A 16,907-nucleotide genomic window follows, 5' to 3' on the forward strand; every position below is an offset into this window, starting at 1 on the left:
CAGCTGTACAGGTATTTCAAACTTCCTCTGCTTCTCCAGGTCACCCTATCTGCCCTCTTGCTATCTCAGTTGACTTCACCATCACTCACATTACTCTAAAAATTCTTCAACTTCCCTCTCAAAGCCAACTTCTTCTGCATTTTCAGGAGTTCTCTTAGCCTCCCTTCAGCTTCAGATATAATCAAGCCTCTCTCCTTTCCAAGGCTGGCTCCCACATCAGAACCCCAAATTCCAATTTCTCTGGTCTGGTGGAGCTCCTCACAGTCTCACTTGTGAGATGAAACATCTGGTAGCCAAAATGATCCCCCAAAACTGAGTATGCCCTCAAAGTAGTTTTTGTGGTGTTGTATATGCAATTAATACAATAATTTCTGCTTCTTGTTTTTAAAAGTTTGGATAATCACAGATTCACATGTAGTTTTAAGAAATAATACAGAGAGATCCAGTGTCTCTCCCAATGGTAAAAGATGCAAAACTATCCAAGAACTACAATACTAATGTTGATATAAGTCCATCAGTTTTTATTTACATTTCCCTAGTTTTACTTACATTCATTTGTGTGTTTCTGAGTTTATTAGTTCTATGCAATTTATTCACAAGTGCAGGTTCGTGTATTTACCACAAGGGTCCTTCCTATTGCCCTCTTATAAAAACACATCCACCCTCTTACTCCATCTGCCCGGCCCCTAGCCCTGGTGACCATGAACTTGTTCACTTCTCTAATTTTAGCATTTCAAGAATGTTACATAAATGGAATACACTACATAATCTTTAGAAACTGGCTTTATCCACTAAACATAATGCTCATGAGGATCCATCCAAGTTGTTACATCTATCAGTATTTGTTCCTTTTAATTGCTGAGCGGTATTCTACAGAACAAATGTGCCACAGTTTGATTATTCACCTGCTGAAGGACATCTGGATTGTTTCCAGTTCTGGACTATTATGAATAACACTGTATACTCATTTACAGGTTTTTGCACAAATTTAAGTGTTCATTTTTCTGGGAAAAGTGTCCAGGACTGCAAGTGCTGGGTCGTATGGTGGTTGCATGCTTAACTTTACATGCGCTGCCAAACTGTTTTCCAGAGAAGCTGTATCATTTTACTCACATTAAGGTACGAGTGAGCTGGTTTCTCAACATCCTTGCCAGCATTTGATGGTGTGACATACAGTTACTTTTATTACAAATTTAAGACTAAATTAAGATTAGCACCCCTCAAAAGTAAAGCCTATTTGTAAACATCTGGGCATTCAAATCACTCAACTTTTAGGTAACTATTTACTCTACTGGTAAATGGAGAGTGGGTATATGTGTGTCTGTGTGGGGGGAGGTTGGAGTGGGAGAAGAGGATAAAAAATTCATTTCTATTCCCTTGTATGGAGTATAATCTTTTTTTTTTTTTTTTTTTTTTAAGAGAGAGAGCGTGAGAGTGAGGGGGTGGTGAGGACAGAGAGAGCGGGAGAAGGACTCTTAAGCAGGCTTCATGCCCAGTGCAGAACCTGATCTCACAACCTTGAGATCATGACCAAAATCAAGAGTCAGAAGTTTAACTAACTGAGCCACCCAGGCACCCCAAGTTTCATCTATTCTTAATATCAAGCTTCTATAAGTTTCAAATACAGGAATAAATTAAGTGGCTAGCCAAAGAAAATTCTCATACCCTATTCTCCCCTAAAGCTGCCATCTGTCCCATCATCAAATCTATCCACAAACCAACAACACCAGTGCTCTCTAGCTCTTCTTCCCCCCTCTCTTGCAATCTGGGTGCCACCTGATTGCCAGCACTCACTGCACAAACTCCTCTGTAGCCTCTGCAATGGCCCATGCCCTTTGCAGCTATCTCTCTCCAGCATGGCCTCTTCATTCTCCTCTAGCGTTTCCTCCAACATGCAGAACAACACCTACTTACTCACTTTCACTGGCTACACCCTTTTCAAAGTGGTATGGTTTATTTCTTACTCTATACTTTCTTGGTTCCACAATCATTTCTGTGGAAATAATTGTCAAATCTATTGTCTCTGGCCCCAAATCCAGGTTTCAGACCCATGATATTTACATTATAAATATCATACATGATATTTGTAAGAGTATTTCACTAGGCATCTCACATTTACTTTGCCCAGGCACCTATGTCCTCCAAATCTACTCTTCCTCTCTATTTAGGTAAATGGTAATACCAAGAGTTACTTGGGATAAAACTGATGTCTTCAACATTAGCCAAACTCCTCACCCACAGAGTCACCAATTCTTGGCAATTTTGTACCTCAGTTTCATGGCCTTCAGCTCCTCTGCACTCTAACCCACCTTGCACCACGATACCACCAGCACCAGCATTCCAAATCAAATCTGACAACTTCATATCTATGTCCACTTTCTATAGAATCACAAAGAGAAGTGACAATTCCACAACTTGATTCAAACCCCTTCAAAATCTGGCCCACATCTATACTCTTAAACTCATCTTGTACCATCTTAGGTACCACACTATTGCCCAACCACTTCAGTCTACTTGCTATTCCTGAAGTAGACTTTGCATGATAACCCATACCATTACTTAAGCTCTCCCCTTTACTTAAAAACTCTTTATAGACATTTTAAGAGCATGGGCCAACTTTTGGTTTTTATATTCCCAGAACTCAACACAGTCTAGCACATAGCAAGCAGCAACAAAATCTTTACTGAAATGAACTATTTCTCAATGTTATATCCTCTAGACCACCACGTTTGTGGATATTCAATAAATGTTAATCTGAAAGCCATCCCCCCACCAGGGTAAACATAACGTTTCATTTGCTGTTTTTTTAAAGCAACAAGCAGAAGATTTCCTATATGAAGTCTAAGAACAACAATTAATAAAAAATCTTACTTTTCTTCTCCTGTCAGCACCTTTTCCAGGTCTCTTCGGGGTGTCTGACCACCAGTGCTATGAAAAAAATTATCAATGAGATACCAGGAATGTTAGAACCTTATAACTAAGAAAAAAACCAGCAAAGCGAAATATCAAACTTGGACCACAATTTGGTCCTTTACACTGGATCTGGGAAAATTACTCCAAATCTTTTAAAATTATAACTTCTTTTAATGATTGTTTGCATATCAGGTTTCATCATGGGTGAGGAGTAACTGCCATTTTTGTAACTAATAACCCTGGCATCCTGGATGCAATTGCATCCGGTTTGCTGATACAAACTGAACCAGGACCAATTTTTTTTCTCCTAAGAATCTGAAAATGGACCTGAGAAAGAGAGTTTTTCCTGCAACTGGCTGGAAAAACACAAGCAACCTCTAAATTTGGCAAAGGCCACATTCCATCAAATCAAACCAAAAAAGAAGGGGGTGTGGGCCTTCACTGTATAGTACCACATTTAAACTAAAAGGGTATAAACTACACAGACCTATGAAGCTGAGAGAAAAGACAAAATCCTATCACTCTGCAGGATTCTTAATGACCTGATTACAAAACCTGAGTTGCTGGAACAATATTTACTCTTCATACCTGTTCATTCTCCGTCGTTGAGGCATTTGTTCTAGATCTCTCTGCTCTCTTTCTTCTCTTGTCATACCTTTGTAGTTTGAGGTAAGACCAAATATAGGCCGAGACCATTCATCTGTAACAAGGAAAAATCAATTATTTAGACTAGAAAGTAGCATATCTGCTACCATTCCCTGAAATAATAATATTACATCCTAGTGTGATGTAATATTCCAGGCTTTAGAATATTCTTTCCCTAAAGATACCATTATTTCAGGACCATTTCAGGATAAACACAGCAGGTAATAATACCAGTACTATAACCAGCTTCAGCTGATTCAGAAAATTGAGTGTCAGAAAGTCATGTATGCCTTTAACTACCACAGAGGTTTAAAGAAAGTAGTAACTGACTCACTTTGACAGTCATCAATTAGCTGTATTGACATTTCAAAAACACCCTAATTTGTAAGTTGACTCTACTGGAAACAGAAAATCTTGAAATTCTTCTAGCTTCCTAGTATAACCAAAAACAAGCTCCCTTATTACTTGTCAAATGTCTAAATCTTAAAAAATTGCATTTTAACAGTGCAGCACAGAGTCTAGATTTCATTAAGTCTAAGAAAGCTGCTACAGTGATGTGACCATGAACCAAAGTACAACATGCCCACCATTTAGTCAGTAAAAGTCCAGGGGTGATGTTTTTGTTCTCAAACAAAATCTAGCTTACTGCTGCATTTACTACACCATCAAAACAAGCAAGAACATTCAGAAAGAACATTAGGTGTTATCAAATAAGGGAGCAGGGAGTCTCAGGGAGTCTATATATCTTTATACATTTTGCCTACCAACCCCGCTATTAGATTCAGAATTACTGTTATAGTGTCATGGGTATTAGTGAGAATATTCTGCTTCTCTCAGCTTAGGGCAAAATGAGAGTTGAGAACTACTGCATAAAAGCATTAGAAGTTTATCATATAATAGTGCACTGCAGTTTATTAACAAAATCAAAAATGTAATACTTCTCTAGTTCACAAAAAAAATAAATTTCTCTAAAAACCTTTGATAATCTCAAAAACTGAGTAGAAAAGTAATTACTATATTCACATATAGGAATATATTTTTTTAAAGATTTATTTATTTATTTATTTATTTGACAGAGAAAGAGAGAGAAATCACAAGTAGGCAGAAGTAGGCAGAGGCAGGCAGATAGAGAGGGAGAAGCAGGCTCCCTGCTGGGCAGAGAGCCTGATGTGGGGCTCGATCCCAGGACCCTAAGATCACGACCTGAGCCGAAGGCAGAGGCTTAACCCACTGAGCCACCCAGGCGCCCCAGGAATATTTTTGATATATCCTTGAAGTTTAAAAAATTCCTTTGCAACATGGAGCATAGAAGAATTAAGAAGAATGATGAAAACACACATGGTTTTCATTCTTAAAACTGAAAGATACAGTAATTGATTAGATTAATCCCAGTTAGACTCCTGTATTTCTCAGTTATCATTAAATAAGAACATGCAAAACACTTTGAAGACCAGTATAAAAGTAACAATAGCACTAGTGGCTAACATTTCTTGAGGTCTTACTATGTGCTAGACACTGTGCTTATATATATAATATGTAATATATACAACTATATATAATTGTATATAATATATAATACAGTACATATATCCTCTAATTTAATCTTTATAATTCAAAATGAACATATTATTTTACAGAGGAGGAAACAAAGGCTTAGAGCTTAAATCACTTGCCTAAAGAATGCAATAAGGTAGGTGGTGAATCCAGGATTTGAACCCAGATATGATGGACTCTAGAGCCTGTATACTAACCCCCTTCTCTATATATGCTCTTGAGCCAGGATTAGAAAACTTTTCACTTGCTATCCTTAATATTCATAGCATACTTAAATATGCTGAGGAACATTTTAAGTCTAAGGCTAAAAAACTGGTACCCACAAGAAATTACCAAAAAAATTTCTATTCTACTTCATGAACCCATTTTAAATGAATATTGGTAAAAATATAGTTTGCTTTTATACATACATGTCTTTCTAACATACATAAACACAACACAACAAAAAGAAAAATGTACATACTGATTAATTTCCCTGCCATATCCTTGTTGGACCTTGATTCCTTGGGGTGTTTATAGAGATACATCACTGCTCGTCCAATCCCACTATGCTTCAGGGTCTCCTGGCTCACACTAGGTAGCTGGGGAACACAAACACATACAAATACATTAATCACTCAAAAACTGGGAGTCCTGCCAGTCTATTCTAGAGGACCTCCAACACCTGGTTCTTTCACAAAAGAATAAGGAAAATTCCATTTTCAGAATCTGCAGGCATTGAACACAAAGATACTCTGTGTTCCTATCAAGAGTTGAGATTTCAGTATTACACTGAGTCAAAGTAAAACTTAATGTGGAAAGTGTAAACTAACCATACTCAGAAGTTAGCAGTTTAATAACAAGCATCAGTACAGGCCTCTGAATCAAACAGACCTCAGTCTGAACCCAAGCATAGCCAATCTGCTAGTTATGTGACCTTGGACAAGTCATTTAACTTCTCTTGAGTCTTCATTTCCTCATCTGTAGAATGAAAACAATACACCTACTTTACAGATTTGTTGTGAGGAATAAATGAACCAATACATGTATGAACACCTAGCACACGGGAAGTTCCTTGGGAATTCCTTCAGAAGTTAAGTAGCCTGCCCAAGGTGTCACAGCCACAAAAAGGTGACTCAGCTCAAGATTTCATGAGCAAGTTTATCTGAATCTGAAATTGGTGCCTTTTCTACTTCAATTGCCTCCCTAAAACATGTCCACTGCTATAAAATTCCTCTTAGATAAATAATAGCAATTCCAAGATCTTTTTCCTTCAATACTATAGTTACATGAAATGTTATAAGGCCTTCCTTTTTATGCTCATTTTATTTAGTATGTTTCTAATAGACATACCTATTGAAACCCCTCTTCTGGCAGACTAAGGCAGAATATGTAAATACATGCTGACACAGAGGTTGTAACGATACAAACCACATCAGATAATTAATGAAGAACATATACTTAGATTATTTGCCTCTAACCTCTTGCAGAATCTTCAATAGCTCCTCTCGAATCTTCAATGCTGGCAAACTCCTATCTGGTAGAGGGGAGAGCCATTCTTTGATGGCAGACATGACACCACTGTCAATAAATGTTTCTTTAAGGTCCTGCCTGCAATTAAGAAAAAAAGTCAAGTCTCTGAACCTTGGTTCTACCATAGCTTGCTCTGGATTTTCTTATATATTTAGTGGCCTTTCCAAAAACTGCTTTTAAAGTTACTCAACCACCTTACTTACTAAGTACCTATTCCTGTTTCAAAAGCAATACAAAATTTAGTTCCTATTTAAAAACAACAACAACAACAACAGATTTGACAGGCAAAGATCATTTGTTAAAAACCTGAATTATATAAGACAGGTTAATGCTATATGAATGGTACAGACAATAAGAATAAAGAGCTCCAATAATTACAACTTAAAAAAATAATCTTTATCAGAATAGAGATTCTCAAACTGGTTTAGATGATAGAGAACCCAAAATTGTGTTAGTCTTGGCAGGACACCTAACTTGGTTAGATTCAAGGAGAAATCAGTTGCTCAAGAATACAAGTATCAAGATCTATCAAAAGAGGGTCCCTATTCTAGAAGACCAGTGACATACTTCATGATATAACTGGTCATATAAGTCTTCTACAATACAGGCTTCAACCAGTCCCCCAGAATTTTCTCTGTGCTCAATTACACTGGGAAAAGAGATGCAATTTTACTAGACTCAAAATAAGAGAGTCGATAAAGAACAAAAGTAGTGGTTTACATGCTTTTCTTTCCTTAGTGTCAGTTTGCTATTTGTTCTGTTCTGTTTGTTAACAGGCATCAAGACTTAAGAAAAGTTATGAGGGGGCACCTGGGTGGCTCAGTCAGATAAACATCCAACTCCTGATTTCAGCTCAAGGCATAATTTCAGGGTTATGAGACCAAGCCTTGCATCAGGCTCTGAGCCGGGCATGGAGCCTGCTTAAGATTTTCTCTCTCCCTCTGCACCTCATGCACCTCTTAAGAAAAAAAATTTTTTTTTTTTAATTTGGGAGGAAGTAACATAATTTAGGAAATTCTATTTATTATTATTTTTCTATGAATTGACAGATAGCAGTCATTAAATAACATCTCTAGAACACCAGTACATAGTTTGAATATTACTCCATTAAGAGGAAACAACTTTTTCAAGGAAACAGAATACTTACTTCTTAAGGTGCATGACCACAGTAGGTAATAATGTTAATTTTTTCAGTGCTGGCTTTTTTTGATTGTTCAACTGTCTGTCTTCCTATCCAGGAAGAAAAAGATTTTTAAAAAAGCAACACTTATTGTTAATAATAAATTGTAACCACTATAATTCTAAACTTTTAAATAAAGCAGCAGTGTCTCTGAGTAACAATTTTTTCTACAAGAAAACTAAAAAATGAACTTTTTATAGAACCCCAAATTCTATGTATTTTTTATTTTTTTCAGTGTTCCAAGATTCACTGTTTATGCACCACATCCAGTGCTCCATGCAATACATGCCCTCCTTAATACCCACCACCTCTACGCCTGTATTAATCAAACCTACAAAACTATTAGATAGCTTAAACAATTATAAATTTAGAGGAATAATGTTATTGTTATTAAAAAAGAGTTTCAGTATTTACTTTGGTGCTTTTTCCTATTTTAATTATAGAAAATTTCAAATTCTACCAAGATAGAAAACAAACTAATACACTATCACATACATGTCCACAATTAAACACCCATGACCAGTCTTATTTCAGCTACATGTCTCCACATACTTTTCTCTTCCCTAACTGAGGAAAGAAAAGAGGAAGCCACCAGTGACCCATCTCACCTCCGCAGCCTCATTCATCTTGACAATCATAGCACTCACTACGTCATCAGCGTCACTAATAAAAGTACCACCATCTCGGTTACGCCTGCGCTTGCCGCTCATGCTCTTTTTCCGCTGCAACATCATCTCGAAATCCGACAGAAAGTCCATACTAAGCAGCAACACAAAATCAAGGGAAATACAAATTCCCTTTTAAATACATATCTCCTTTTGTCACAGTTAAGAACCACCAACTTTCTTAATTCTAACTCCACAAAATGCTACTTTCTTCTAAAGTGCAAATACTTACAACTTGGCACCTTTCAAGATATCAGACTTCTCTGAACAGAGATTACAATCATCTCAACAAAAGAATGTGAAATTCAACCAAGTAATATTTTGTAGTTAGGACTTTACCTCACTGCCCCTGGAACCTCAAAGTCAGCTTTTCTCTCAAAAAATGTATTTTTATGTTGTGTTTCAGTAACTTAAGAAGAGCTTACACAGTGAGGATGACACAAATTAAGAAGCTGAGCACAGGGCAAATGAAAAGAAAAATAGTAAGCGTAAATGTATTTTCAGACAGCACTGTATATAGAGAAAAAGAATGGAGAAAAATGGAACAGATTCTTTGCCACACTTAGTAAGGAACCAAAATAAGAAAAAACAAAGTTTGATAGTCTCTATCTTCATTTTTAAAGTACTCTTTAACAAATACCTTTATGATTTTTAATTTAAATTAATATAGTATATTATTAGTTTCAGAGGTAAAGTTCAGTGATTCCTCAGTCTTATATAATACCCAGTGCTCATTACATCACATGCCCTCCTTAATGCCCTTCACCCAGTTACCCCATTCCTCCACCCACTCCCCTCCAGCAACCCTCAGTTTTTAACAAATTCCTTTTTAAAAAATGAAACAAACTTACTGTTTTCCTCTCTTTATGTTATCATCAGAATCTGAATCTTCTGCTTCTTTTACCTGTGTTTCACTTTTTTCTTCCTCCAAATCTTCTTGGTTAAAACCCTACAGGCCAGGTAAATTTGCCAGGGTTATTGCAACTTCCTTACAGATTTCCTTTAGTATAACTACTCTTATTTTTTTTTGCATTTTTAAAGTAATACATTCACAAAAAGGTAAAGAGCAAAAAAGCTTCCTCCACCCTAGCTGTTAGTGTTACCGCTTTTCTTATGTCTTCTTCCAGAAATAGCCTATATTTTACACATACATACTTCTAAACATATGTATTTCTTATCCCCTTTTATTATACAAATGGTAGCATACTCCACGCACTGGGTACAGTATATACTGGTTGCACTTTCCACATTTAACAATAGAATATGGAGATCAATTCATATTGGCATAAAGTGTCCTCATTCATTTTAAGGCTTTGGATTATTTCATACTATGATTGTAACCATAATTTGTTTATATATTTTGCCACAGACATTTAGGTATATGTATTTGAAATTCTGTGAAATATTTACCAAACTTTTCACAGAGGTTATACTTATTAATTCTTTCCAGCAAAGCATTAAGTACACCTGTTTCTCCAGCTTTTCACTACTACAAGTTATCAAACATTGATATTCGCCAATCTCTGAACCAAAAACTAAAAGGCATCTTTCTTTATATTCTCTTGTGAGTAACGGTGGGCATTTTGTTCATGTTTAAAGGTCATTTTTAATTTTTTCTCTATGGAACTCCCAATTTCCTATGTCCATTTTCCTGTTGGATCTTTGAATTATTGGTATGGATTTAAAACTTAGTCTCTTTATTTATTTATTTAATTTTTTTTTTTAAGATTTTATTTATTTATCTGACAGAGACCACAAGTAGGCAGAGGCAGGCGGGTGGGGGGGGGGAAGCAGACTCCCCGCTAAGCAGAGAGCCCGATGCGGGGCTCGATCCCAGCACCCCGGGACCATGACCTGAGCCAAAGGCAGAGGCTTTAACCTACTGAGCCACCCAGGCGCCCCAAAACTTAGTCTCTTCAAAACAGCCCTTTTTAAAGTGACAGAGCCTGCACAATCCTCAATTGGTACAGTTGCATTTTGTTTATGGTAATGTTTTCCAAGCATAATTTTTTACTTTTATGTAATTAAAATAGTCTTTTCTTTATAGCTTCTTTTATGTTGTACTTCGATCTTTCCAATAGTTTACTGAGTATGCTGTTTTTCTCCATGAACTAAACCCAAAATCAAGTTGATGGTAATTCTCTAAACTAGAGAAACACATCTTACTCTTGTAAAAAAGCTGTTTAATTGAGTATAAGCACCATGAGCGCAATATCCAGTCTCTGGCATACAGGCTCCCAAATATTTGAATGAATTATTCCTATTATTCCTATTTTCCTTAGGTTCACTTTATTTTTCTACCCTCTTGAATCAGACTCTAAATTCATCTAAGTTTCACTCTTTTAGGAATTAAAGTACTGATTTTTTTTTCAATGCAAGAACTGTCTGACAAGAAAGTCTTAAATTTCTGGGTGGCAAGGATATTTTGTTTGTGGATTTTGAAATGAATTTCTAATTTCACTGCTCTGCATTCAGAAAATGTTGTTTATACTTTGTAATTTTTGCAAAAGCTTGGTTTAAAATTTATATGGGAATGTGCTAAAAGAAAATCAAGGCAATCTTGAAAAATAACAAGCTTAGAGGGCATAAACAACCAAATATCCACAGTTCTGTATTAACACCACAAGAATAAAGAGACCCATAGAACAGACAAGAAACTGCCAAAATAGACTGGAAATCATCTACAGACACTTCGTTTATGACAAAGATGGCACTAGGGAGAAGCAGGAAAGGATGGCCTGGGTCAACTAGATATTCCAAATGGGAGGAAAAATTTTTTTAAACATTTTAATTTAAAGTAACTCTATATACCCAATGTGGGGCTTCTTTACAATCCCAAGATAGAGAGTCATATGCTCTCCCAACTGAGGCAGCCAGGAACCCCCTAACTTCTATCTCATACATACCCATTACAGGTGGATTGTACAACTAAATGTGAAAGATTAAAATAAGCTTCTAGAATATAATTCAAGAGAGTATCTCTATGATTTTAGGAATAAGCAAAAATTTGTGGGAGTTCAAAGTTTCACTATAAAGGAAAAGATAAAGTTGATTTATATTAAAATTAAAAACTTGCTCCTCAAGACTCCATTAAGAAAGTGAAAAGGAAAGCCAAAGAACAGAAAATAATTTTAACTTTTATAATTCCCAAACTTTTCTTTTGTATTCTTATTTGCATTTTATTTCCAGATTACATAAAAAGAGACTCTTCAGTGGCTTTTTGGTCTGCTTGTTCTATTGGTTACATTCCACTCAGATAATAGATTTGTTCATTTCTCTTTGCCATTCTGTTAATTTTTGTTTTGTATATATGCATTTTGGCCACATTAGTATATATATACAATTTGAAAACCTTTTTAATCAATTCTGACCCTCTTTTTTATTTTTTTGAAGATTTATTTATTTGAGAGAGAGAATCCCGAGCAGACTCCGTGCTGAGCACAGAGCCTGAGGGAGGGCCTGATTTCAAGATCCTGAGATCACAACCTGAGCCGAAACCAAGGGTCACATGCTTAACCAACTGTGCTACCCAGGCACCCCTAAAGTGACCCTTTATCTCAAATGTTTTTCTGCCTCAAAGTCTCATATTCACAGAGCTGTGCCAGTTTTTTTATTAGCGTTCACACACAGTATCTTTTTCCATCCTTTTATTTTCAACTTTTCTTTACCTTCTTTCAGATGAATCATGCAATGAGTAAACAGCTATATTTTAAAATCCAATCTGACCACCTCTGTCCTTTAATTAGAGCACTTGATATATTTCAGTTTAATATAATCTGAGATGTTATGAAAGCTTAAATCTGCTATCTTACTATATCCTACTCTAATTATTCCCTGTTCTATACCTCTTTTTTTTTCTCTTGCCTTCTTTTTGGATTGATAGCTTTTATTATTGTTTTTCCCCTCTATTAATTGGAGGCTTACATATTCCATTACTTTTTTTAGTGGCCACTTTAGAGATCACAATGCAAAGTCTACTGATGTCCTTTTATACACATTTGCAAAGACCATGTATACTCCCAATTTGTTACTGCTGTCATATTCTAATTTTATAGATATTTCAACCCACATCACACATGACTTTTTTTTGTAGCATCAATACTCATTTAGACTTACCCACACACTTTTGTTGCTTTTTCTTCCTAAATCCCTGATTTTCCACCTGAGATTTTCTTTCTGCCTTTAGTATCTCCATCAATTGGTATATTGGTAAGATGAATTAGGAGGAAATCTTCATTCCTGACAAGTATTTTTGCTGAATGTAACAGAACACTAAGTTTGCAATTAGTTTCTGTTAAGAAGTCAGCTCTTAATCTGATTTTTGCCTCTCTGAATGTAATATTTTCCCCCTCTGGCTACTTTTAAATTTCCCTGTCTTCTCGGACTTCTTGCAATTTTACTATGATGTATTTAGGTACAGATTTCACTGTATCATGATATTTATCCTGCTTATAATTTATACAACTTCTAGAAACTCTTGCTTTACATTTCCTTAAATGCTTCTGCTATATTTTTCCAAGATTCCAATTCACTATGTTAAGCCTTCTCATGTATAATTTATAATTTTTTATATATCTCAATTCTTCATTCTAAATAGCTCCTTCTAACCTCATTTTCTTTTCAAATAACTCTATTCTGTTGTTAAACTCAACCATCAAATTTTTAATTTGTTACTATAATTTTACCACTCCAGAATTTCTGTTCAGTTCTCTTCTTCCAAATCTACCTTTTTAAAAAAATTGTTTGATCTGGGGTGCCTTCCTGGCCCAGCTGGTGGAACATGCAACTCCTGATCTCAGGGTTGTAAGTTCAAGCCCCATGCTGGGTATAGAGATTACTCAAAAATAAAATCTTAAAATTTTTTTAAATAAAAAATATAAAAGTTGTTTGCTCTGACAAAATTCTAATCTTTTATCTCCTTGAACAGTTTTTTTGTTTTTTTAAGGAAATAGCTAAGATTCCTGTATCTAGACCCTCTATTTCTATTATCTGTTGTCACTATTGTTTCTTTTTAACGTTATCTATGATTGTGTACCACACTATGTACCTGATAAACTACAGAAATAATCTGAGGCCTGTGATGATGCTACCTTTGTCCTAAAGGGATTTGTCTGAATATGCCAGGTGTCTCAGAGCACTAGCCAATGAATTAAGGCACACTGTGATTGAATCTCTGGGACTGAGGTTCTCTAGGTTGTTAGAAGACTCAAAGCTGGCCTAAAATCTAAGCAAAGACTCTTACCACTTCCACATCACTCTTAATCCAAGGAGTCCCAATTCTGAGCATGCAGTTTTCTGAGCATGCAGTTAGGGTCTCCTAAGCTCAGCAAAATCTGACCTCCAAATTTTGACCCCTGAGGCTGTCAAAAATATGACCAGCCTCTCAGCCTAATCAGGCAACCATCCCAGAAAAAGCAGTTTTAAATGCTGAGCTTACCTCTTTAGGATCTGTCTGTTCTGGGGTTTGGCTTAGTAATTCTTTGCTATCTTGTTCCTCTGCTGATGAGATTTTTAAACATTTGTCTGGCTTTTCTAGTTGTCTTTAGTGGAAGGGTTGGTCTAAATTACCTAGCCTGCCACTGCTAGAATCACAAGTTTTGTTAAGTATTGTGAATCTTTCCCTTTAGCATTATAAGGTACCTTCCACCATCTCTTAAAATGTCCCCCAATGATTAATTCAATTTTGCCTTTTATGCTTTTGTACATACTTTTAATTCACTTTTCTGAATCCTCTATTTTAGACTTTTCTACTGAACACATTATAATTGTTTATTTCTACTTATTGTAATTACCTTTTTGGGAACCACTGTCACAGAAACAAAAAGGAAATATCTCCCTTATACTTACTGTAAATTCTTCTTCCTCTTCATCGCCAGATTCTCCAAATATGTCTGCAATAAGATTTCTAGAAGAGAAGGAAATCATTTGCTTTCTTCTCATTTGCACAGGAACCATGAAATCTTTTTCTAATAAGGTATATTTTATGTATAGTAAAATGTGCAGATCTTAAGTGTCCACTCTGGTGGATTTTGAGAAAAGTACACATTCATGTAACCATTACCCTCATCAAAATATATAACAATTTGGTCTCTCCAGGGAGTTCAGTTGTGGCCCTTTCTAGCCAGTCCCTACATGAATATCCTAGAGCCAACCACCATTCTGATTTCTATCACCACAGATTAATTTTGCCTGCTCCTGAACTTCACATCAGTGGAATCAGACATGTCTTCTTCACTTCTTTCACTTAATACTATTGAGATTCATCCACATTATAGTGTGTAGCAATAGTTCAGGATTCCTGAATCCCCCAAAGTCATGCAGACAGGCAGGATATATTGTATTTTACTTCTCATCACAAAATTTTAATACAAGTTTAAAAAAACTTAAAAGACAAACCCCTCTCTACCACCTCTATGAACCCTTGAAAACTCATGTTATACTGTCACTTACTCTTCTTCATTCCCAGACTCACTATCACTCCCAAACAGATCCTTCTCTTCATTTTTCTTATCAGACAACTCTTCTTTCCCTACTTCTTCTTCACTGTCAGATGCTAGAGTCTTCTCTCTTTTGCCTGATTTGTCTGATATAACATCACTGTCAGAGTCATCTGCATCAGAGACAACACGACTCTTCTTTGCTGCTGTCAAAAAAGGTGCAAAATATCATTAATCTTATTCATCATGGTCATGGTATTACTAAAAGGAACAGGTGATTTAAAATGGCAACACTCGGCAAAAATCAAAGGGCTCCTAACACACAGCTTAGAATAATTATTAAGGAAAAAAAAAAAGAGAGCAGGGGCACCTGGCTGTCTCTCTCAGACCATGTGATTCTTGATCTCCAGGTCTTGAGTCTGAGCCCCATATCCAGTATAGAGATTAAGTAAAAACTTTATTAAAAAAATAGTGACTAAAAGGTTCAAAGTCATCTCACAATTATGATACTCTTTAGGAAACAGTAACCAGAAGATGAAGAACAAAATAATCAATATAAAAATGGACACCAATAGCTACCCTTCCTTTGGGGGAATAGAGAAAAGAAACCTAGAATGATGTACAGAATTAGAGTCCCTTCTATTCTGCCAAATATTAGCAGAACTGAAAAGGCTTAGATATTCTTTTGTGGAATTCCCATACTCCCCCATCACTGCTGGTCAGTTTGGAATTTCTCATCTCCCTTAGTAAACTGGATGGCACATGTGTGATGGTCTTTTTCCTTCTCCTGTAACAACTGTCAGCTTATAAGGGAATAGGCCTCCCCACCCTATCAAGGAAGTTTCATAAAAAAGTAATCAAGTAAAAATTATTATCCATGAAAACAGGATCCCAGGTAACAAAGATTAGAATATGCTACATAGACATACAGTCTCTAAATACAGTCTCCCTCACAAACTTCCTCATATTTGGGTATTCAACCACATTTCACAAAAGACAGGTACCAAAAAGACTTGGGAACTCAGTCAATAGCTAGATGGAAACTAGTGCACTGACTGTCACACTTGCAGCTAACTCTGGGTACAGCTGGGTTTTCAAGTTAACATATTTCTTGGAAACATTACCCTCCCCCCACAAAAAACTAAGTATTTCATATTCCCATGAAACTCCCATTAGTTTACTATTTTGAACTAGTTAGATTTTAATACTCCTAGAACTCAAAGCAAATTTAATACTAAGATCAGCCACTGAAAACCAAGCAAAACTGGTATCCTAGTAATATTTTAGAAGATCAAGTTGAATGAGAGAATATAGACCTAACATTTCAGAAATACAGTGCTTCACAGTTACAAGCTTAGACAATAATTAAAACTATGCACAAACAGTCCAAAACAATTCCTTACATGCTTTCTCTTCATCTTCACTATCAGAAAGCACAGCAGCTTTTCGCTTCGCTACTTTCTCCTCCTCCCCGACTTTTTCTTCATCTTCATCACTGTCAATTTTTGGCCTTTTGGGTTCGTCCTCCTCGCTGTCAGAACTCTGGATCCTTTTTCTGTCTACATGGCTATCTGAATGAAAGGAGTCATTCTGCATTTCTGTATCCTCTCTCTTATTCTCCCCATCACTATCATCATCTGACTCTGGCTTCTGTTTGTGTCTGGAGGCATCCTCAGTTTCAGAATCACTGGCAGGTCCCTTCTGAGGCTCCTCACTCTCAGAGTCACTGACTCGGGGCTTGGGAAGCTCATTTTCTGAATCACTGGCCTGGTTCCTTGGGGGGTCCTCACTTTCCGAATCACTAATCCGAGGTTTGGGAAGCTCCTCATTTTCTGAGTCACTGGCTTGATGCCTTGGTGGGTCCTCACTTTCTGAGTCACTGATACGGGGTTTGGGAAGCTCCTCATTTTCTGAGTCACTGGCTTGGTGCCTTGGTGGGTCCTCACTTTCTGAGTCACTGATACGGGGTTTGGGAAGCTCCTCATTTTCTGAGTCACTGGC

The 16,907-nt window shown here is 36.4% G+C and overlaps 1 protein-coding gene across 1 annotated transcript in view; it reads right to left on the minus strand.

The window, feature by feature from the left end:
* Nucleotides 1-16,907, minus strand: part of LOC111160865 (IWS1, SUPT6H interacting protein) — a 39,184-nt gene that overhangs the window by 5,164 nt on the left and 17,113 nt on the right. The window contains exons 4-13 of the mRNA XM_022524249.1: nucleotides 16,310-16,855; nucleotides 14,920-15,112; nucleotides 14,317-14,374; nucleotides 9,321-9,418; nucleotides 8,413-8,563; nucleotides 7,772-7,854; nucleotides 6,573-6,702; nucleotides 5,576-5,693; nucleotides 3,502-3,613; nucleotides 2,872-2,928 (exon numbers count right to left, since the gene is read on the minus strand). Coding sequence (XP_022379957.1) covers nucleotides 2,872-2,928; nucleotides 3,502-3,613; nucleotides 5,576-5,693; nucleotides 6,573-6,702; nucleotides 7,772-7,854; nucleotides 8,413-8,563; nucleotides 9,321-9,418; nucleotides 14,317-14,374; nucleotides 14,920-15,112; nucleotides 16,310-16,855 — 1,546 coding nt within the window. The remainder of the gene's footprint in view (nucleotides 1-2,871; nucleotides 2,929-3,501; nucleotides 3,614-5,575; nucleotides 5,694-6,572; nucleotides 6,703-7,771; nucleotides 7,855-8,412; nucleotides 8,564-9,320; nucleotides 9,419-14,316; nucleotides 14,375-14,919; nucleotides 15,113-16,309; nucleotides 16,856-16,907) is intronic.

This window comes from Enhydra lutris, unplaced genomic scaffold, assembly GCF_002288905.1.
Source record: "Enhydra lutris kenyoni isolate GAN:26980312 unplaced genomic scaffold, ASM228890v2 scaffoldscaffold78, whole genome shotgun sequence".
In the NCBI taxonomy this organism is placed as follows: Eukaryota; Metazoa; Chordata; class Mammalia; order Carnivora; family Mustelidae; genus Enhydra; species Enhydra lutris.